The 15494-nt window shown below is 37.9% G+C and overlaps 1 protein-coding gene across 1 annotated transcript in view; it reads right to left on the bottom strand.

The window, feature by feature from the left end:
* The window catches only part of NFATC3 (nuclear factor of activated T cells 3), a 68821-nt gene that overhangs the window by 6661 nt on the left and 46666 nt on the right, over positions 1–15494 (bottom strand). The window contains exons 7-10 of the mRNA XM_084270169.1: positions 15025–15080; positions 14294–14420; positions 11546–12598; positions 2918–3019 (exon numbers count right to left, since the gene is read on the bottom strand). Of these exons, the coding sequence (XP_084126295.1) occupies positions 2918–3019; positions 11546–12598; positions 14294–14420; positions 15025–15080 (1338 nt within the window). The remainder of the gene's footprint in view (positions 1–2917; positions 3020–11545; positions 12599–14293; positions 14421–15024; positions 15081–15494) is intronic.

The raw sequence follows: 15494 nt of genomic DNA, 5'->3' as shown, positions 1-15494 counted from the left end.
CCAAGAAGGATTTTTCATTACCTTTTCTGTGCCACCCATTCATTTTGTTATCTTTAGCATATTCTTGTTCATTTTTCTGGTGGGAGAATCTTAGCTGAGTCAATGAAACTTCTGTTCCAAATCCTCAGTCATGCTTGTTGCCCTTAACCAAGACACCCCAGAAAACAGCATACATACATCTAATTTTTTTGTAACATCAGGGACAAGATGTGGACACGTACCAGATCTATCTATATCTATAGATAGATGGTGAGATATATACATATATATCTGTATCTCACCATTTTTTCATTCTCTGCTGGTTTCCTAATTACTCCTAGCATTTATTCACCCTTTTAAGACTACTCCTAACACCACTGAGCAGGTCCTGATAGAATTATCCATTTAAAATTCAAGACTGTGTTTAAAGGAGAACGGTTCTGAGAGCTTGTGACTATCTATGGAATTAGGTCAGGTGTTTTTCCCTGTTACCCTAATTTCTACTCCTTTAACTAACCAATTTTAATCACAAGGTCTTCCTGTAGAGTTTTCTAGACAGTTTGGATTTTTTTTCTATTATGAATAGCTGATTAGCATCAGTGTCACATTTACCAACTTCCAGTCCCCTGGCTCTGAATCAGATTTAAGCAAGAGGTTATACATCACAGCGAACAGTTCAACTCTTGCTCACTTTCAGAGCTGTTGCCTGGCATGTCAGAGTGTGCCAATCTCCCTTGACCACGTATGTTTGTTCTGAAACCTTTCTACTGACACTTCAACTTGAGACAGGTCCTGCAACACATCCCTTTTCCAAAGGACTTTGGCACGAGAATGCAAAAATCTAAGTTCATTTATCTGATTTTAACTTAAGTCCTGATTTGTCACCTGGTGGTCAGAGTTCACATTTAACGTAGTCATTTTCTTGTTCTTCACTATTTTCTGCATTTGGAAGCAGTTTGTGGTCTCACTGCAGAGTAGTTGTACACTGAATCTGAACCTCCATAAGTAGTTCACAGACAGCTTGTAACTAATTTACCCTTTTGACCATCTATTTTTAAACTTTTTATTAAGTTTTTATTGTTTTTCTATAGTACCCCCTTGAAGTTTTCAGTCTCTAATGTTGAAACAGCTATAAACCAGTAAGATTTTATTTATATTTCCCCCTCTCCCCCAAGCAGTTTCTATATGCTGCTTTGGACCAAATAAAGAGATGTTTCCCCCTGTGGGTTCTTCTCATGACTTACAGCTCCATGAAGCAGTCATCACACTTACCCGTTCTATAAAGGATGACTCAAGTATTCCATTAGCTTATTTCCTGCCTTTGCAGATTGTCTGATCTCCTGCAGTGCACTGTAGCTGCATTGCTCTCCTGCTCAGCACTATAATTTAGAAGCTATACTCTTCCTAATTCAAGCCTGGAAGTTAAATCTGTACACATTCTGTACTGATACAGTTAGCCTGTCTGCTTTGACACTAAGCATTCTTCAAGGTACAGAACCATTCAACTAACTTCCCTGTGTAAACATCTCTCTTCCATTAGTAACACACTGACTGTCTCACACCAAATCCAAGATACCTGTTACTTTAATCTTTAAAAAAGACAGGGTTTCTTGCTTGTATTTCTTGAATGCTAGTGTTTGTAAGCATCTTTCTTGGGTATCATTTTCTGTATGTGTGCAAAAGGGACCTCTCAGTGCACATTTTGTAATTCTGAGATAGAGGTTTCCCAGCCTGTGTGTCAGTCTTTAGTTGATGGTGCTGGTATGTCAGGTTATTTTTTTTATTAATTTTGAGTTTTGATTTTTCAAGAACTCCTGCTCTTCAACAATTACTCTGTACCTGCCAGATTCTAAGTTGCACGGGATATAGTCTAGAATACAGAAATAGTCTTAGCTTTGAGTGGTATTTGGCTAATAGATTTGCTGTTTCAAGATACAGAAATGTCAACTTAGTGTGGAGTCCTTTTCCTAGTTCTGCCATTCTGCATAGTAGCTACTTACCTTACTAATAAGTTTTTCATATGTGAGGAAAGTAGAACTAAGTCAGTATTTCAAAAGCTGGTAAAAGCCCAATAATGTGATTTATTTTAGCTTTATGGGCAACCTTAAGATAAGCCTATGCATTAACTGTGTGAGCACTGTATTAAGGCTATATACTCAGAGCTTGGTTACTTTACTGTGTACAATCCCAAATGTACTGTATGTTTACAGATATTCCCCTGTAAAAATCTATGGGGAAAGTAAAGTGTGTTATATGTGTCTGTATTAGGAAAAAAAGGACAGTCTAGTTCTTTGGCATTTTAGGTACGTTTGTATTAAATGAGTAGAATAAGTATAAACACAAACATGACCAGGATATCACATGTCAATTTCTAATATTGTTACTATTTAGAAGAGTCATAGTGCATAATTATGTCTGAAATAAAGAAGCTGAAAGTATCTTAAAATAAATCCAGGTGATCTTTCCCAACACTAGAAATCACATTCAACTAGAAATCTATTTATGAAATCTGTGTTACTAATACTTTAAGTAGATGGAATGAAGTGGTGTGCACTACTAAACTGACATTGCTCTGTCCTTAAAAAGTAGCAGTGTTCTGAATTTCTCATAGTTACCTCATCTGGCCACTCCACAGCCTTGACTGTGTTTAGCTGAAGATTTTCATACCCTCTTCTGCTATTTGACTAGATCCTACAGCACTCAGGAAGTTCTGTGACAGGGATATACTTCAAGTGGAGGTTTCTACTGACAGAATGTACACCTGGTTCACAACTTGTGAATTTGCAACTGTTTCAGAATATACAGGTGTCCAGTTACAGCAGTACTTAAGTATTAAAAAGCACTTTTCACTTGGTAAATGTTAAGACTATTAAAACACTTTCCCCTTTCCTCTGTGCTCCAATTGCAAACATTGAAGCATTTCAGTAAGCAGACTCACCCTCTAGATTTTCCACATAGGAGTTGGACATGAGTGCTGAATGTTGAGTCCATTTCTCTGTTGAACCTGATGGCTGGTATTCCAGGTCAGAGATAAAACTGTCTGTGTCAGAGAAGAAGACAGACATAACTACTGACTGGACTAAACCAAGAAGTTACAGTTCACTCAACCAGGAAGTGACTTTCAGTTTTCTTTTAATAGCACTAACTTTAAATACCCAGTTTCATTCACAACTACTACATATGTTGACATAAGGAACTATTTATAAATTATCAGCGTGCCTATTAAAACCAGTATCACTTATCTTGTATACTTAGATACTTTTCACTTAGCAGCCAGAGCCATAAAGGTAATGGTTAATATTTTTTGACATCTACCTAGTTGTATCATTGTAAGTCTTATACTACATAAATTTCATCTTAGTATTTGTCTTACAATATTCCTCTTACAATTTTCTCAATCTGCTTTACTTACTGTGGTCAATCTGCTGTGCCCCTTGACAGAACCTCCACTGAACAAAGTAGGCGAAAGTGTACTAGTAAATAAAACCTTTATTTTTCTCTTTCCTGTCCTTTAAGAAAAGGAGACTGTTGCAGTAGCCAGCCCTTAGCTTCCCTGTTATTTGTCAGACTGTATGAACATCTTTGTCCAAAGCACTGATCTGCAGTCAGGCCACACACAATTTGAAGTACTGGAAAATTAACGATTATCTTGGTGTAGGTGGCTCTGTCAGACCAAGGCAACGGGGGAAACTAAAGAGGCAGAGGAGATCTGTAGTCCAATGCATGGCTTCCTGGAGGAAAAATGAATGTAGTGTATTATTTTAACAAGTGCATGCTTATTCAGTTAAGATTAGTGACTATGGGGAGTTTACAATGTTATATGGTGTAGGGTTTGAATTTCTTGGGGTTGGGGTTGTTTTTTTTTCCCCTGCCCAAGAAAGATTTTCCAGTTTAACAAATCAGACTTTAATACAACTAACAAAGTTACTCTGGAAACTGGCTAATTTGTGCCTTCTGGACAGAGCCCCACATCTGCTGTGCCAGGGATGGCTCTTGGGACAATGAGAGAGTCTCTTCTTACTTCCTCCTGAAATTCAAGCAATTCAAATTATTTTTCTTTGGGTGACTCCTGATGCTTAATTATTTAAAGCGTAAAGTTACATGTATTTAATCAGGAAGTGGAAATCACTCAATGAAAACATCCGCTACCATTTTGAAGCAAAGGAGTACATGAAAGACAAGTTCTTGCCAAATAATAGGAGATCAAGAAAAGAATAGTTTTCCCACCAACTGTGGTAGAAACAGCAAGAAAGTGACATTTAAATAAAGATCTAACGAATCCAGGGAGATGGATCGAAAACTACCTTGGGATGAAATAATTAACTTTTACATTGATCTTCTTTAAAGCTCAGGCTTTCAAAGGAGCAGACAACACACACTGACAAAAAGCCTCCAGAGGAACAGTGAAGTTAATTAGCTCTTTTAAGCGCCAGTCCCTGTACCATGAAATCTGCGTAGCTTATACAGTATGGATTATCTGTCACTTGAGCAAAGAAATATGATTCTGAGCAATTTTACTAATTAATTTCATAGATAGAGGGATTCTGAGGTTCTTGATGTCCAAACAAAGCTGCTGACAGGATTTGCTTTTATAAATTCCTGACAGAATGTGTCATGTGTAGCACATGTAACATCCTGCCAGCACCTTCTGGAATAAAGCATGCACTTGCCTCAGGGACACAGTATTTGTTGTTTGTGAAACGTGATAAATAAAGCAACAGCCTTTTCAAGTGTGTAATTAGCATACGGATTTTGTTCAACACTCACTTAAGTTAGAACTTGAGGTCTCAGGCTAAACATATGTTAAAAATACCTTTCTCCCTCAATTTCACAAACATTTGAGAAAAATTTTTTCTTAAGTACTATATTTTGTACCCAACACTAAAAATTAAAATACTTTTAAGTAAAAATCAAGAAAACCAACATATTATAGGTCTATCTAACTGATCAAAAATGCACACTTTCCTGAACCACTGCTATGTCTTGGCTTCTCCCTCAAGTAAAGGTTAAGAAAAACTTTAACAACTCAATTATCTGCACCAGATTTGGGTCAAAGCAGTAAATCTGCTTAGAGTTTTACTAAGGGTACAGGCAGACCAAAAAGCTAGCAGTTATACCACTTGATTTTCAGGATCTCTTCCTACAGGAGCCATGTGCTATCTGATTAAAAGTTTAGCCTGTATATCCTTTGCTACCACTAAGCTGAAGTAGGATCTGCAGGCAATGGGACTTAAATGAAAAGAGGTACTGGCTTTAGAAAAATAGACCCCAACAAATATTCTAGAATGCATGATTTTTGCAGTGTTGCCAGAGTAAGTAGCACAGAATGTTTGGGGTTTTTTTTAGTACATAGCAGACTGTATCAGCTGTCTAGGTTTGGTAGTATTGCTGCATCCACCTAGGAACTGATTTGTTTTAGAGGATAGATCAGTGAATTGGTGGATAAAGGTTGTCTTTTGTCAATTCTAGGTAAGGTTCTACTAGCAGCATTTATGCTAAGAATCCCTGCAGCTACGTCACAGGAGTTAGTGCAGTATATTTAGCCTGGTTTTGACTCCGCGTGACCGGCAAGAAGCACAGTGTCAACTTTCCCCAAAATAAAAAAAGAGCCCTGCCAGGCTATAATTAACCCTCAGTCTTCTGTGCTGTGGAGCAGCCAGCTGATGCAGTTGGTTTGTGACCAAACCCAGTCACGTGGCACGCCATGTTTATGATGGCAAGCTATCAAGGACATGGTTGGTTGCCTTGCAAGTTACCATTTCAAGCCATACGACAAACTTTCAGTAATTTCAGGTTTGATGCCAGCCTAACCAATTACCTTTTTTGTTTAAAATACCTGCTAAAATAACCCTGTATGAAGTTCAAGGAGGAGTATAATTTTCTTGTGCACGTTGTATTTATAGCTATATAGGCTGACTGTGCCTGCAGAGTCACAGACAGGCTCTGTAGTTATTTGGTACAGTAACAAATATCAACCTTTTGGTTGTGGTTATAATGTCGCACTCTGCGTTTATCTATCTCAGTGAAACCAACTCATTTAAGTCATATGTTTACCCCTTTCTTTTACCCAAGCAGATGAATCTAACATAGTAAGTATTAAGCGTGAACCTTTCAGCTAGAGGACACATGCTGTGCTGTGGAAAGCAGTGCAGAAGTGGCTAAGTGTATTTTTTTGCCAGTGTCACAAGTTAGCATGCCTAACTCCTTCCAGTTCTGCTACTATTGCAAGTGTCTGCACCATGACATAGATTGAATTCACAGAGAAGTTTCTAACCTCTTCTAATTCTTAAATGGGAATCTTTTTGCAGAGGTGCAACTACTTGAATTAGTTACAAGGTGTTCTGTGGCTCTCTCAGGCAAATAAGCAGTTTCATATGCTAGCTGGTTATATAAACTTGAGGATTTATCTGGAGTTCTTCACACATCAACAGACTATACCTGGTCTTCTGAACAGATGACTTTCTGGCACAGACTTTATGAACACAGTGAATGAGACCACTAGATGCAGTCATGCCATGCTTTAACTGCTGGCTATCTGGCTATCCCAGATGGATGACATCTTCTTCATGGTTCCTCCCTGTTCCAACCTTTCCCTTTCAATCTACTGCTCCCTGTCTGGATCTCCATTTCCTTCAATGCTTATTTCACAACAACCTATTTCTAAAAGCAGATTCCCACTTTCTTCCACTGTGCTTCATGTTCCGCATTATCACCTTACTCAACCTCACCATCTCACTGCAGGAGCCCACAAACTTACGAGAACAATTGTAAATGACTTTTAATTGCTATCTCCATACTAGCTGACAATATATATTTAATATACAGAATACTAAGGAGGAATTTGCACACAATCTTCCTAAACAATTTATACTAACATAATTTTTGGAATGCCTTTTATCAACAAGAATATTCTGATAGATCTGTTTACTATGTAGACTAGAGTGCTTGTCACACAAATCCATGTCAGGCATGCTGCAGGATGCAACATTTGTTCTGTGCTTAGGAGACAGCAAAAATCAACTCGAGTCAAAGAAACCTTGAGTTTGGTTTGTACATCTCAAGCCTGAGTTATACCAGCAAGACAGGAGATTTTTGAGACGCTATCCTCCCTACTGAGTTAGACTCTCGCATTCCGTATTTTTTGTGTTTCTGTAGATCTTCATAGAAAGAGCTGTCTTAACTAATAATGATGTCTTAATGCCTAAGTTTTAAAGATACAGAGAAATACAAACTACAGTAATTTTCCAGTACTTCGTTTCCACTGTGATTCTCCAGAAGTTAAGCTGAAGCTACAGTAGAAAGCTGCCTGTAAAGATATACAGATTTTCTAACAAAGATCAGAATAATCTCTGAGCTTCCCAGCAAGAGAATTTATCAACTAGTGAGTTACTGCAGAACTATTAAAATGAATGAATGTGAATGGCTTAGAATGCTACAAGGAATGTGTCTGACAAAGCAGACTTGCTGCTTTATGTATACAAAACGGTTAGAGGATTTTAGTTATGATTTATAATAAATCTGCATACTGGATTTTCTAATCTCCAGCTTTATGTAATGGAGATGCAATGAGTAACAAAATGTAAGAGGATTAGTGGAAGGTCATCCTGATTTGCTGAATACAGCCTAACATAATTTGTTAAAAATGGTTAAATGGAGCTGTGCATGTTAGAAATCTCATCACTGTAGAAAGCCATGAAATCCAAGGTAAACTCACTCCTAAACTGTGAAACTCAAGAGATTAAATTTTAGATCAACATTGTTACAATAGTTTCAAATCTAAAATTTGACAATGGGATTGGTAAACCTCACACTAGGTGTGCTTTTTAAAGACAGAGTAGAAAAACCTTTCAAGGGCTCCTCTCATAACTAGACTGTGTCTAGCTATTGATTAGCTTTTTTAACAGGTGGGGAAGAAATGGGACCTTTATCAGATGCATATACAACAGAGCAGGGTATGGATGATGGACATGGGAAAGGTGTGAACAAGGCAGCCAATCTGTAGCCCTTAATATTCTGCTGTCTATACAGGGGAATTGGGCAGAGGTGGCATGGAGGGGGCAAATAAAGAGCAAGAAGCTGCTTTTATACAGTTCCAGTCCAAATGTTTACCAGCTTGTGCAGACTGCCTATTGCAAAGACCTAAGCAGAAACAAGTACTGTTTTTCAGAACACCTTTTAAGTAGTAGCGTACAGTACAAATTACTTTGAAAATGTGTTATCTATCAAATATCTTCTGTAACATTTTAATTTCACATCTAGGTGACCTCATGCATTTTCACCCCTTGTTTCTTCAAGTTAATTAGAATGTTTCTTATAGGAAGTAAGGATGGGAAGAAGGAAAGCCAAACAAAAGCACAAATTCAAGGTGGAGATTAGAAAAGCCTAAAGACATCAACCAGAGCCTGCTGAAAAATAAGTCAACAAAGAGCCAAAGTTAAGTAGGGAAAAAAGAAAGGGAAAAAAAAAAAGGAATAAATTACACTTTATGCAGACACCCAGGTAGAGGATCTGCCTGTTTTACTCATAGCCCGAACTTGCAAACTGAAAGAGCAAGCCTGGTTTGCTCTAACTGGTAAAGGGCAAAGGAATATAACTGCACTGAAAAAGGAACTCCGTTCTGGTCATTGGCAAGTGTGTCTGACTTTCCAGAGAAGCTATAAGCATAGCTGTATCCAGACGTGTTACACCTCTAGGAGCTGCTGGATCATGGCAAATTCAGATACTCTTGGCTCCAGCCCTGATTGATGAAGCAGCTTTGCAGTTCTGTATGAAGTAGTCAACTTGGGGTGGTTTGTTGTTTTTTTCGTGTGTGCTATGATGAAAAAGCCTGTATGTTGGCTGAAGACACAGTAAGATTTACTTTTAGGAGTGTCTTAAGGGAATTCATGTAACTATTACCCAGACCCCCACTTCTTTAAGTGTGGGCTCTTCGTTTCCCTTTGTTTTATTTTAAAAAAAAAATTAAGAATTTAAAATCATACTCAATTAAGCTAAACAACTTGGTAATGAGGACTAATCTTGCCATGAAGTAGCACTTCCATACTATGGTCAATATTTATTTTTTTAAATAATTTATTTTCTTGGCAAAGAAAATACCTACTATGCTAATTTTAAGTAATGTGCACTATTTCAAAGATTATTTCTGCTGTCAGGGTGTTTTTGTTTGTCTTTTTATAAGACTACTAACTTAAAATATTTAATGTTTGTAATCCAGCTATGATTTATAAAATTTTCAGTTGGCTTTGCCTTACTGTTTTGAGAGGTTTATTTGCCTTAATTGGTAACCCTTAAAAACCTGTTTTCAAACAAAATACAGCTTTCACATTTGAGAGGTTAGCTGGGAGAACATACTGTCTCAACATTCACCTGTGTATGCAATTGTGTGGCATAACTGATTTGCTATTTGTGTACTGATACAGAAATTAAAATTCAGTTATAAACAAAAATTTTGAAGCTATTTTTTAAACCACAATAATACATTAGATACCTTGGAAAAAAGTGTTCCTGTCTAAACATGGATTTTTTTTTTAAAGCTGATTAAGCAGAGGAGGTATTTACATGTGTTGAGAGAACTCAGCAGCTTGTTTCTTGTCACTGTGCCCTTCAAGATTTTTGTAACAGCAGGTTTCAGGCTAAACATCTGATTTATATTTGCAGAATGGAAATGATAAAAAAAAGCAATCATCAAATGGTGGTAATATTAAACTGAAAAGATTATAATCTCTATGCTTGCAAATGTATTGTTGCTGCCAAGTGCTAGTTTAGCATTTCAAACCATATTCACTTTTCCATATAGGAAGCGTATAGTTGAATCATCAGTTACCAGACCTTCTCTGAACGCCTGCAGTAAGCGTTATTTCAAACAACCAAGGGAATAAAGCTGTAGCCATCTGACTCATATGCATATTGATTACACTTCTCTAAACAGTCAGCAAGTGGCCTCACTTTTAGTGTGGCTCTTGCAGCTTTTCCTGTGATTTGATGTCTTTATCAGCACAGAAACAATTCAGTAATTTCACTGCATTAAGCAATGGAAATAGCTTCTAAGACCAGATAATATTTGTAATATAGGAGAAAAATGGATTTGACTACTGTACAGTCATTTTCCTTTATGAACAGGTATAAAGAACCTTCCAAGATACTCATAAATGCTAAACATGTCTGCTTATATTGTGAAAAGTTTCATTACAGCATTAAGTTGTATTTTATTTCTACTTTTTTTTTCCTGTAGGTGTGGAGGGAACAATGATGAGAAAAAGGTAGGTTCTAACATCACACTTCTTGTACCATGAGATTTCTTTCTCTCTTCTCTAGCACTGAAAAAGAAAATACTACTTTTCTTTTTCTGCATTATGTTCCACAAAACCTTGCTCTTCTGTCTCAGCAAGTCCTTGATAGAATCAGTCCATTCCATCCTTTCTAAATCAAGTTTCAGAAGTGTTTCAGAAGAGAGTGCTTTGTTTGCTAGGGTCGTCATTTACCTGAGAGCTCAACTGTACCATCAATTTCTCTCATTTTCCTCCTAGAGTGCTGTACTGTTTAAAGGAATTTCTTGCTAAATTTTCTTAGTACTGCCTGGAGGCAACAGCAGCAAAGCTCCATTTCTGCAAGGAATGGGAACTGATGCAGATATTTAACAAATGGCCTAAACTTAAGTCTTTACTGCTGATGCAATGAAGTAATTCCTAGGGATGATTTAAAAAAACCCAAACAACATAAAACCAACCACTACCACAAGAGTCAGGGCTCTCCTAGCGTCTCTTTTCTACTAAGGCTCCCATCATGAATACCAAACACCTTTTACACACCTTTTAAGGCCAGACCTTCTGTTCTTCCAGTCTTAGTAACATGACCTGCTCTTTAAATTGCTTTGCCTAAAGTAGTCTGATGTTTTGGATCTGATAGCTCTTTCTGTTCACTTCGTTGGACAAGTTTTGTATACTAATGACTGCTCAGTTTTTTAAAGGAGAGAATGTTATAGCCTGGCCTTTAGCACTGGAATGTCCTTGTTCTGTTTCTGTTAAACAAGTGAATTTCTCAAAAAGGTAGCCAGAGTGGTAAGGAGAAAGCGAACAGCTGCTGTGAGCAGAGGTGCTGAATTATGACAGCTTATCTACACAGTATCGGTGAAGAGACTAAGTGACAAAATGCATGTGATGTTTTCAAAATCTAGCCTGCTCTTCAAAACTGGGACAACTCCAAGAAACAACACTCTAAATTACATTCATGCAACTTAAGTATATCATTGTGACTTTCATTTGAAACAGGACAATCAGAAAAGGCTTGAAATCAATTCCTTGCATAGAAGGTGTCAATAGGTAGGAGGTAATCCTCAAGCCCTGTTTTATGACACTAAGTCTAGGGACAACTTAGACTGAAGTACTCAAACTGTATGCCTACAGGTTTACAGCTGGTATCATTAGTTTTAAATAGTCTTCACTGTAGACACAAAACAGAACCCTATTTTGGCAATACAGATTTACTTCTGTGAAAAGGAGTGTGCTCTCAACAAACCCACTTTCTAGCCTAGGTTATATTCCAGTATTAAAATACTACATCCACTTACCATCATCTAGTGTGATGTCTTGTAATCCTATTGTTTGAAAATTCAATTCTCGATCTTCGGGTTCTGGTTTAATGTTAATAGCTGCCCCATCTGGTGAAAATGGAGATGAATCACACAGAGTATGGTGTACTAGGGATGACGCTGCGGTGAGAGCTCCCAACGCTGGGCTGTGTGCTTGAGGGGAGTGCTGTCCCGAGTGGCTTACAGCGGTTGGCGGGGGAGACGAGGCAGGTCCTGAGCTAGGAGATTGATAAGGCATAGGCTGTAGCTGGGGTGAAGAAGGTCCAGACAGTGGTGAATGGACCAAAGGATGGGAAGCTGTTGGGGATGGGGATGAAGCAGATGCTGGAGTTGCAGAATGGTACGGGACTTGCTGCAGCTGGGGGGAAGACTGCCCAAGCGACCGGTTCATTGCAGAAGGGATGGAGCCCTGCCCAGCACTTGGGCAGTGGTATCCCATTGATGGTACGTGAGCAGATGATTGTCCTGAATGAGCCGGGTGTGCTAGTGGGTGCCCTGTGGTACTCGATGTGGACACAGAACCTGGGTTTGAAGAATGAAACTGCATTGGTGGTAGAGCTTGGCAGCTAAGATTTATCAAATGAGGTACAGCTGTGTCTGGCTGAAATGAAATAGTATCAAATCCTTGGCTGGAGGCAGAGTTCATAGGAAGACCAGACTGTCCATTGTATACATCATTAGACTGCATAGGCTGGTAAGAAGGCCTCACAGGAGGTGCTGATGTTACCTGAAAAGACTGAACCACAGCAGGAGGCAAAACATGACACTCTTCACTGGGACTAAGGTTTCTACCTTGCATATGTGGCAGGTGGGGTACTGGTGAGGTTACCATTGCTGTGTATGGTGGTTGAACTGGACACACAAGGCTCCTGGGTGATGTAGACAGTAAACTGTCATGTGGATGCCCTTGCTCTGGTGAAGGCAATTGAGTTCGGATAGAATGCAGACCCTGGACGTTGCTTGTGTGAGGCAGGGCCAACGATGGAACAGCAGACAAATCCACCTCATCTCTGTGCTCTTGCTTCATTATAACTAGAAAAAGTAAAACATTGTATTGGAATTCCAACTTGTGTACACTGTGATAAATGCACACTAATTACTGTTTAACAGCCACAATAGTTTTGTTAATGTGCTTGCTCCAGTTTCCCTTCTTTTGCTCTGTTTTAATTTGCTTTGATGATATACTGCTGTATTAACTTTTAATAGCCAGAAGACTCTCCTTGCACATATACTAAGGCATATATATATACCTTCCCTTTTAAAACCCCTCCTATGCAATGAAGGTTTTTAAAGACATTCACAACTCAGCCAGAGAATGTCCAGGACACACTGGGGAGCTGCCACTGGGCTCCACTGAAAACAGGCAGAAGAGTTCAGACACGCAGAAAAGGGGCTTTAAACTTTCCTTAGCCTCTGATCAAGATGGCAGCTGACCTCTGGTAACATAGTTAAAATAGCGTGAGGAGTGCCTGGTGTTGTAGTTACAGCAGCTTTTTTAGCATATCCCCCAATTTCAGTGATGGCAAGAACTGATCTTACAATATGGAGAGTTACAAAATCAACGCATTTTCAGTTACAGGATTATTTTTAAGCTACTGGTAGGCTCATGAAAAGATACTGATTTTAGGTGGTAGTAGAAAAACACTCCCACTTTTAAATGCTCAATTATTACTTTAAAAGTGTATTTTACAAACTGTTTCTATATATATATGGACAAAATTAATTTTAAAGTGTTTGTGCAGTAATAATTGCAGTTATTACACTTCTTATTTAGGCAGTGAGTGTCATTCCTTCATTTCGCCGTTTAAATGTAGTTTGAGATGTGTATTGTAACTATGTTAGGAGCTGATGTTATTCTTAAGAATGGTAGAAAAATCCTGCATAAATCCAGTAACACAGTTAACCAATTGTTACTATACTGGATACCTAGGTATCATTACTTAGATTACACATGAAAGTCTGAAGTATCCATTTTAGAGCGCAAGTGAGCAAAACGTACTTAAATTGTATAAACTAAGAAGTTGGCTTTGTTAGCGTATACATTAGCTTTAAGAAGTTTATATTAATATATTCATATTGACTTTAAGGACTGCTTCAGATAACTGACTTCAAGTCCTCCCAATAGCACTAAAGGGTCTACTGCCATCACAGGTACCTTGTGGTTTCTGATTTCTCTCAACAGAAATTTCTTAAAAGAAAAGGAAGTAAGGAACAGGCACTGCACATCTAGTGGTAACTGTTTCCTCATACCAAATGCAAGGGATTAAGATGTTTCAACTGCATGTACAGTTTTCACTTCTGGATAAACTAGAAACTGTTTCCTCTCAATGTGCTGCAATGCGTGAGGGAGGAAAAAAAAATTTTTATAATCTACTTTGCATGTAAACCTGGGGGAGGCAAGGCATTGACATTATTGATCTATTATTCTACAACCTCACTATCCACTGGGTCATCACTAGAATTATATCAAGAACAGCTTCTGAGATTTCTATGAAAATGATGAAAGTAGAATGCAAAATATTCTGTAAAAAGCGTAACAAAGAAATACCTGCCTGCATTCCTAGTCCTGTAACTTATTACTCTAAATTCCAGCTTTTTAAGCTTGTCTAAGCTGTTTAATGAACAGCTCAAAGCTAGTCTTACCTACACGCCAAAGGTACAAGACTGTCTGAACCACTTTTAAACGTAAAAAACCACCCCAAAACATTGGCATTTTTCATTTAATACCTGGTGTGTAAGTAAAGCGTTGAGACTGGCTTTTTTTCCTCTTGCCATTGCAGAGATAAAACTGCACCTGAACTGCAGCTGTAATGGTTTTGTTATGGTATGGAGGAACTTCAAGTATGATGTTTGCCTGTATGAAAGTTGCAAAAAAAGGTTTTGCAAATCAAATGCAAATGAAACTGCTATTTACTACAGAAAACCTAAAACAATTACTGCAAAACTAAAGGAAACTGGTATTTTGAAACCAGTAAACTTCAAGTCTATCCATATTACATAGTAAAGCAGTACTATAAGCAAACTTATTTGGAGACTTTTTTCTGCTTTTAAACACAAGCATTTTGAAAGTAATGTTTTAAATTTCTCCCAGGGCATTAAAACTCCCACACTTTGGCAGTCAAAGCATTGCTTTTTTGACCAGTAAGCTTTTAAGAAAAATTTTAATGCACTGGAAATCATTTGTCATCTTAACAACACTATCTTCAGTTTTCTGTTTTCAATTTGCTACTTTTTTCATTGCTTACACAACAAGCATGCTTGTTCCAGTTCCTTCAAAGCATCATCTTAATGGCTACTTTGCAGTATTGAGCCAATCTAGAAGTCTCCAGTTGTCTGTCTGAATCAGCCAATGATCTGCTTACTTTACTAAACAAAGTCTAAATTTCAGAACAATGAATATGTCTAGTTCCTCATTTTAAAACAGAAAGCTTTCTAAAGTAAGAAAAATTGTTTCTCACCCCTTGACACTTTTCCCTAATTATTTTCCCTTCTACCTCCCACTGAGGTCGTCCATCTGTTGAGAGAAATTTACAAATAATTCAAGTAAAAAGCATTTTCTGAAACAGTGAAATACTTAATCTTAAAAATACTTAAATACGTAATATAAAGCTGCATTCAACTGACAGATATTCTGTGAACATGGTGCAAGTAGAGGTGCTTTAGGAGTTTCAACACTGTACTGTCCCAAGTTGACTGTTGTGTAAGATTCAGCAGTTTAACAGAACCTGTTGATCACATACAGTTAGACTGCATTCCAAAGGAGGCAGTGAGTGTGCTGGAGGTGTAGAGGGATTGGTGTTCCCTCCTCTCACCCCCCACCCCCCTCTCCATTTTTCAAAAAACTTTAAAAAAAAGTAGTTAAATAACTGCTGACACTTGTGATTAAACAAATGTGCTGATGACTTATAGGTTAAGTCACCACGCAAGA

This window comes from Gallinula chloropus (genome assembly GCF_964237585.1).
Source record: "Gallinula chloropus genome assembly, chromosome: 13".
NCBI classification, from domain to species: domain Eukaryota; kingdom Metazoa; phylum Chordata; class Aves; order Gruiformes; family Rallidae; genus Gallinula; species Gallinula chloropus.
This window is presented reverse-complemented; position numbering and strand designations above follow the sequence as displayed.